The sequence below is a fragment of the Chlorocebus sabaeus genome, chromosome 7 (genome assembly GCF_047675955.1).
Source record: "Chlorocebus sabaeus isolate Y175 chromosome 7, mChlSab1.0.hap1, whole genome shotgun sequence".
Taxonomy (NCBI): Eukaryota; Metazoa; Chordata; class Mammalia; order Primates; family Cercopithecidae; genus Chlorocebus; species Chlorocebus sabaeus.
In genome coordinates, this window is record NC_132910.1 from 50,375,363 (window position 1) to 50,383,175 (window position 7,813).

Sequence of the window (7,813 nt, forward strand, 5' to 3'; positions counted from 1 at the left end):
TCCTCAATATTATGTGTTTTTGTTATCTAACATTGTAATATAACGGGGCCTAAAAATAAATGTCCACACATTTTATTTTATAGCTGTAGCAAAACACATAGTAAGCTTATCAAAACTCATCTCCCCTTCTGAAGTCACCCAAGCAAAGCACATTACATGCCTACTGGAAAGACAGCGCAGTGGTTAAGAATATACACTCTGCACTTTGGCTGCTTTAGTTTAAACTCCACCCCACCACTTGGAGCAAATTAGTCACGTAATGACTTCATCTGTACTGTTAAGAATTAAATGAGTTAATATATGGTAAAGCATTTAGTGTGGTACTTAACATAGAATAAGTGCTATGTGTAGCAATTACAAATAACGATCTTTCTGCATTAAAAATAGCTGTTACAAACAAGGCATGTTTATAAGAATTTATTTTTAATTAGTTGTTTACAACTATAAATCCATACCCTTAATTCCATATCCCTATAAATCCAATGCTGGCTAGATTCTTAATGATTTCACAGAAACTTACTGAATATAGTATGACTAAACTTCATTTTCCTATTGTTGCTTTTTTTTTTTTTTTTTTTTTGAGACGGAGTTTCCCTCTTCTTGCCCAGGCAGCAGTGCAATAGCAGATCATGGCTCACGGCAACCTCCACCTCCCAGGTTCAAGCGATTCTTCTGCCTCAGCCTCCCGAGAAGCTGGGATTACAGGCATGTGCCACCATACCCGGCTAATTTTGTAATTTTTTAAAGTAGAGACAGGGTTTCTCCATGCTGGTTAGGCTGGTCTCGAACTCCCGACCTCAGGTGATCTGCCCACCTTGGCCTCCCAAAGTGCTGGGATTACAAGCGTGAGCCACCACGCCCAGCCCATTTTCCTATTGTTTCTATGGAATAATATATCAAAAATTCCAACTGGGGAAAGGAAAAAAAAACAACAACAACACTTATATTTCTGACCACATTCTCAGGTTCTCGAAGTGTCCAGAAATGACTATTCGTATTTTAGACACACACACACACACACACACACACAAAGAATCCTTTTATTTTTCTTTTTGGTGAGATAGGGTCTCTTTCTGTCACCCAGGCTGGAGTGCAGTGGTGTGATAACAGCTCACTGCAGCTCTGACCTCCCAGGCTCAAGGGTTCCTCCCATTTCAGCCTCCTGAGTGGCTAGGACACAGGGGCGCACCACCACATCCAGCTAATTTTTTAATTTTTTGGAGAGACAGGGTCTTGCCATGTTGGCCAGGCTGGTCTCCGGGCTCAAGTGATCCTCCTGCCCTCATCTCTCAAAGCCTCAGATTACATGTATGAGCCACCAAGCCCAGCCCCTTTCTTTTTCTGGAGACACAATTAGGGACTTTTGAAGGAACACTAGTGATTTTTATGGTAGGGATAGGAGTCGGAAGAACATCTGAGGATTGTGAGTCACAGACTTTGCATTTCTTGCTAATGGCTAAGGATTAATAATTTTAAAGCAGCGATGTGAATTTCCTAGAAAAGAGGGAAAATAGTATGTAAATCCATGGATATACATGAATGTAAAACATTCATGGAATGTCAACTTTAGTCCCTTACAGTTGACAAACTGTCACCTTTGAATAATGCATTTAAAAATCGAAATCGGGCCAGTCGCGGTGGCCCAAGCCTGTAATCTCAGCACTTTGGGAGGCCGAGACAGGCGGATCACGAGATCAGGAGATTGGGACCATCCTGGCTAACATGGTGAAACCCCATCTCTACTAAAAATACCAAAAAATCAGCCGTGCGTAGTGGCAGGCGCCTGTAGTCCCAGCTACTCGGGAGGCCGAGGCAGGAGAATGGCGTGAACCCAGCAGGCAGAGCTTGCAGTGAGCCGAGATTGCGCCACTGCACTCCAGCCTAGGTGACAGAGCAAGGCTCCGTCTCAAGAAAAAAAAAAAAAAAAAAATTGAAATCGACCGGGCGTGGTGGCTCAAGCCTGTAATCCCAACACTCTGGGAGGCCGAGGAAGTCTGATCACCTGAGGTAGGGAGTTCAAGACCAGCCTGACCAACATGGAGAAACCCTGTCTCTACTAAAAATACAAAATGGCCAGGCGTGGTGGTGCATACCTGTAATCCCAGCTACTAGGGAGGCTGAGGTACCTCCTCGCTTGAACCCAGGAGGTGGAGGTTGTAGTGAGCTGAGATTGTGCCATTGCACTCCAGCCTGGGCAAGAAGAGCCAAACTCCGTCTCAAAAACAACAACAACAACAACAACAACAAAAATATCGAAATAACTAAGATATGTTATTCCAACTTTCAGCTGACTTAGAAATTTCAGTCTTCAAGATCACTCAGATACTAAAATAAGACTACAACCCATGCTCATTTCCACTTCTCCAAAAAGTCTCTATGACTAAGATGGTGCAACTCAACAGTACTAATAGATTAAGGAAACTTTTTTTTTTTTGAGACAGAGTCTTACTCTGTCACTCAGGTTGGAGGGCAGTGGCACAATCTCAGCTCACTACAACCTCCGCCTCCCGAGTTCAAGCACTTCTGCCTCAGCATCCTGAGTAGCTGGGATTACAGGCTCGCATCACCACGCCCAGCTAAGTTTTGTATTTTTAGTAGAGATGGGGTTACACCATGTTGATCAGGCTGGTCTCGAACTACTGACCTAGTGATTTTGCCTCGGCCTCCCACAGTGCTGGGATTACAGGTGTGAGCCACTGCACCCGGCCCATAGTCTTATGTAAATTAAACAATATTTTACTTAAATGTTTTTTCCCTACAGTTTTCTGTCCAAATTAGAGTAAACTTACATAATTCATTTTGCATATTATCCCTTGTGCCACTTCTGTGTGTAAACTGTGTGTCCACATTGAATTTCTCTAAGTCTAATAATCATGCTCATTAACTCAGATTATAAAATGAAGTATGAAATTTGTTTGTTTTTCTTTTTGATAGAGTCTTGCTCTGTTGCCCAGGCTGGAGTACAGTGGCACCATCTCAGCTCACTGCAACCTCCGCCTCCAGGTTCAAGTGATTCTCCTGCCTCGGCCTCCCCAGTAGCTGGGACTACAGGCGCCTGCCACCACGCCTGGCTAATTTTTGTATTTTTAGTAGAGACAGGGTTTCACCATGTTGGCCAGGCTAGTCTTGAATACCTGACCTCAAGTGATCTTCACCTGCCTTGGCCTCCCAAAGTGCTGAGATTACAGTTTTTTCTTTTAATTGAAGAAATTTGGAATATGAACACCAGGGCCAAATTTACGTGGATTATCGAGAAACTTTGATATAATGGTTTTTTTCATTAAGCAAAAAGCCCGCTAATTTGCACAGTCTGGTTGGCATTCAATAGTTCATTAATATGAATTATATAGCACAACATATATTTGTCAACATGTATTTAAGCCTTATTTACTCTTATTAATAAACTACGTAGTACAGAGCATGTTTCCAAAGTATAAAAAAGGAAGCATTAGATCAGCTGATTGTCCAAGTTGATTCACTTACAAAATTAGTGTGGTTTTAAAAAATTCAAGAGCTACAATGTAAAAATAAGTAAAATTATATACCTTCAATTAAGCTAAAGAAACCAAAATTAATCTCTTACCTCAAAAGGAATAAGTCAAAAAAACTTTTTAAATTCTAATAATGAAGGATGTAGAATGAAAATAAAGCTACAAAGAAACACGACCCACTGGAGGTAAGATGGCCTTGCCATTTTCACAGACTAATATTAAACCTAATTTTGACCCAGCCACAATTCAAATGCCAACAGAGTAACAGCAGAGTATTGTTTGTCCTAATGTTCAAATTTTTGCCAAATTATCCGTTAAGAGGTAAAATGTTTCCCTTAATTTTCCCTTTCAAGCTTCTCAACAAATTTAATATTTGTGGGCCACATCTTCATGTAACTGAACTCATACAAAGAGAAAACCACACAATAATATCAAACTGAAAATTATATTTTATGCAATGTCCATAGAAAAAAATCATCCAGATACCTATGAATGATGGGATAAGCAGGAAAATCCCATTGGCTCTTTTTAAGTGTTTATGATTATGCACAGCAGAAAAGCATTATGGAAGCTCACAAGCTAGCTGAAGTAAGAAAAAACATGACTTTCACAGCCTTCAGGAGGGGTATCTCAAGCACAATCCAATCCTAATCAGTTGCTTCAAAAAAAAATCCAGGCCAGGCTTGGTGGCTCACGCCTGTAACTCAACACACTGAGAGGCCAAGGTGGGAGGATCACTTGTGTCCAGGAGTTTGAGACCAGCCTGGGTAACCATCGCGAGATTCCATCTCCACAAAAAGTTTAAAAATTATCCGGGCATGGTGGCCCGCGCCTGTAGTGCCTGCTACACGAGAGGCTGAGATGGGAGCATCTCTTGAGCCCAGGAGTGTGAGGCTGCAGTGAGCTATGATCGCACCACTGCACTCCAGCCCCAGCAACAGAGCAAGACTCTCCACCCTCCGCACACAAAATCCGACTGTTGAAAATAATTCTACATAACTAACCTGTGGAAAAGGGTATATTAAAAGTACTAAAATTTTTCAGGCCGGGCGCAGTAGCTCACGCCTGTAATCCCAGCACTTTGGGAGGCCAAGACAGGCAGATCACCCAAGGTCGGGAGTTGAAGACCAGCCTTACCAACATGGAGAAACCTCGTCTCTACTAAAAGTACAAAATTAGCCAGGCGTGGTGGCACATGCCTGTAATCCCAGCTACTCGGGAGGCTGAGGCAGGAGAATTGCTTGAACCCAGGAGGCGGAGGCTGTGGTGAGCCAAGATAGCGCCATTACACTCCAGCCTGGGCAACAAGAGCAAACCTCAGTCTCAAAAAAAAAAAAAAAAAAAAAAAAAAAATTCACTTCTCACTAAAAATAAACACTTCGATACTCTTATATATTCTCAAAATACTTTGGTTTCCACCTTCGCACACTTTGTTTTTAGGTTCCCCTACTCCCCAAATTTAAAGGTAACATCCAAATCTGCCAAAGTCTGCACCAGAACAAATACTGTATCACTGACCACATCCCTAGGAATTAAGTTCCTTAAGGGTTTACATTCAACAAGGTATAGAGTCACATCTTGTATAACTTTGTATCCTAAAGAACACTTGGTACAACACCCTGGATGTATCAGGAGCTATTAATATTTACTAACTCAAAATATAGTCCTTCATCACTTTGCAGTTCTGTTCTGTGCTCCTGAAACAAAACTGCATAAACTCTGCAAAACTCAAGGGACCTAAATGTGACAGAAACTTCACAGAATTCCTTATTATTTTATAGTTTACAGTCTTGTAGCCTTGCCCCTATTACCAGATGTAATGCTTTTTACTGACACTAGTATAGTGGGGTAGGAACAGATCTAGACAAAAGTGGACATCAGAACCTGTCAAAGGGGTTTAAAATTTATATTTTACATACCTATCCTTCATTAGCGTTACGTAACATTAATGTTCTAAAGTCAGTTATCTGTAGCAACAACTTAAGAGTTTTTCAATCTAATTCCCAGGAACATAAATGAAAACTGGTGCCAATAAAAAAACAAGCAAGCAAGCAAGCAGAAATGCTGCCTTGAATTCTGACAAAAAGGTAAGGATAGTTTACACCAACGCAATGAAAAATAAGCCTTTGTGTAGTCTATAAGAGTTTTTGAAATTGTTTCACTAAAGTCTTTAAAAGTGCCGGGCGCGGTGGCTCACGCCTGTAATCCCAGCACTTTGAGAGGCCGAGGTGGATCACTTGAGGTCAGGAGTTTGAGACCAGCCTGGCCAACACGGTGGAACCCCGTTTCTACTAAAAATACAAAAATTAGCCGGGCAAGGTGGCGCGCGCCTGTAATCCCAGCTACTCAGGAAGCTGAAGCAGGAGAATAGCTTGAACCCGGGAGGCGGAGGTTGCAGTGAGCCGAGATCACGCCACTGCACTCCAGCCTGGGCGACAGAGCAAGACTCCATCTCAAAAAAAAAAAAAAAAAAAAAAAAAAAATCTTTAAAAGTCAAAGCAAACTGGTAAACCATTAGCGAAACCACAAGCTACCATGAAAAGATACACAAAAGTATCTGGCAACCAGTCTAGAGGTGGTTCCAGAGTGTGAAAGGTTTTCTGATTGTTAATAAACTCCATTATGCACCCAAGATATCTTCACTTAGCTGTGTCATTTCTAAAAAGGCAACAGAGCCCAGAAGTTTCAGTGAGCCAGTCCTGGCAAACTCAAATTATGAAAAAATATACCCTCTGCTTAAAGATTAACTACAAACCTACCCTGGGACCAGCTTGCTTCAGTTAAGTTTAAAATGGTGCCTAAATTGAAAGGAAAGCCTGTAGCATAGAGAAAAAAAAAAATCAAATGGAAAAGTAAATGTAAAAGTTTCTATTTCCAATAAACTGCGTCTCAGAAATCTTGCAGGCGATAAAGACTCGGAAGAACAGAGGGATCTAGCCCCATTCGCATTCCCAGAGGCGTGCGCACTGCGCGGAAAGGATGAATGAATGGAAGACCGGCGCGTGTGAAATGCAGCAGGTCCGGCCGGCAAGCCGACCGGCTACAGCGATCTGTAGGCCTCGCTCCTCCCCCTTCCCTCCTCCATGACAGCCCAGTCCCAAGCATGGAGGGGCGAGGACAATGTGATACCCCTTCTCACCACCACCATCCCTCAATCCACTTGGAGAGCTTCACCGTGACACTCGAGTGTTCTTTCCCACCCCAACCTTTCTCGCCTCCCCTGGCGCAAACACCGGCAACACTCTGGCGCGTTGGATTAACAGGCGCTCGCCCCTCTCAACTCCTCTAAGCGAGGTCGAAGCTCCTCCGCGCGTGCCGCGGAACCACTCCCGCCTAACCCACCCTCCGGCAACACTCGCCCACCAGCTCCACAGTCCACCGGTCTAAGGAAGACGTGCGCGCGCCCCGCACCCGAGCCCCGGGGCTGGGGCTCTGGAGGGAGAGAAAGGCTGCCCCAGGGCTCCCTCCTCCATCTCACTCCAGGCCGGCTCGCCGCCCACCCTGCCTGCGGATCCCAGTGCTCGCTGGGAGCCGGCCCCGCGCCTCCCCATCACGAAGACACCATCCCCACACAACTAGCCCAGAACCCCAGCTACCCTCCACCCTGTAGACACCTCGCGGCTCCGCAGGAGGCGCCACGCCGCCCCTCCCCCACACCGCTCCCCCAGTTCTCGGGCCCCCACCAAAAAGTGTGCGCTACACGCCGCCTCGGCCAGCCTCCGGGACGTCCCCACTTGTCCGCGGGAGGTCAGGTCCAACATGAGGGGGAGGGGGCGGCAAGGGGTAGAGTGCGCGCCGGGAACGCAGTCCCGCGGAGTCCCCCAGTTAGAAGGGGGACGGAGCGCGGGGACCCGTGGGGGTGGGGGCCAAAGGCAATACTCACCGGTTCGACAGTCGCCATCTTAGATCGATCTGATCGCACAACCGCTCCAGAAGGGGGGGTAAGAGGAAAAAAATGAGATTCAAACCGGATTGGCCAGCTACTAGCCACGTGATGGACGTGTCCGTTTGGCCCTGGCGGCGCCTGCGCAAGACTGCGGGTGCGTGGGTAACGAGAGGCTTCTGGGAAGTGGAGTCTCTCCCCCACCTTTTTTTTTTTTTTTTTTAAGACAAATTTTTTTTAAAAAGGACTGGTCACGTGGCTGATGGGTAGGGTGCGCGGTTCTCAACGCGGCGGACGCTCGCTTGCTGGAGGGTGGTTTCAGACCTCTGCTCTTCCTCCTGGATAGCTGCGGTCACACTTACTGCCAGGCATGCCTACTGTGCCCTTTGTCGCCCTGTCCTCCCATCTTCCCTGGAAGGTTGGGAACTGCAGGCTCAGC

General features: G+C 45.3%; 1 protein-coding gene across 1 annotated transcript in view; it reads right to left on the bottom strand.

The window, feature by feature from the left end:
• EIF4E (eukaryotic translation initiation factor 4E) overlaps positions 1-7,453 on the bottom strand; it is a 48,735-nt gene extending 41,282 nt beyond the window's left edge. Inside the window, exon 1 of the mRNA XM_007999335.3 lies at positions 7,375-7,453. Coding sequence (XP_007997526.1) covers positions 7,375-7,392 — 18 coding nt within the window. The 5' untranslated portion in view covers positions 7,393-7,453. The remainder of the gene's footprint in view (positions 1-7,374) is intronic.
• Between the last annotated feature and the right edge of the window lie 360 nt (positions 7,454-7,813).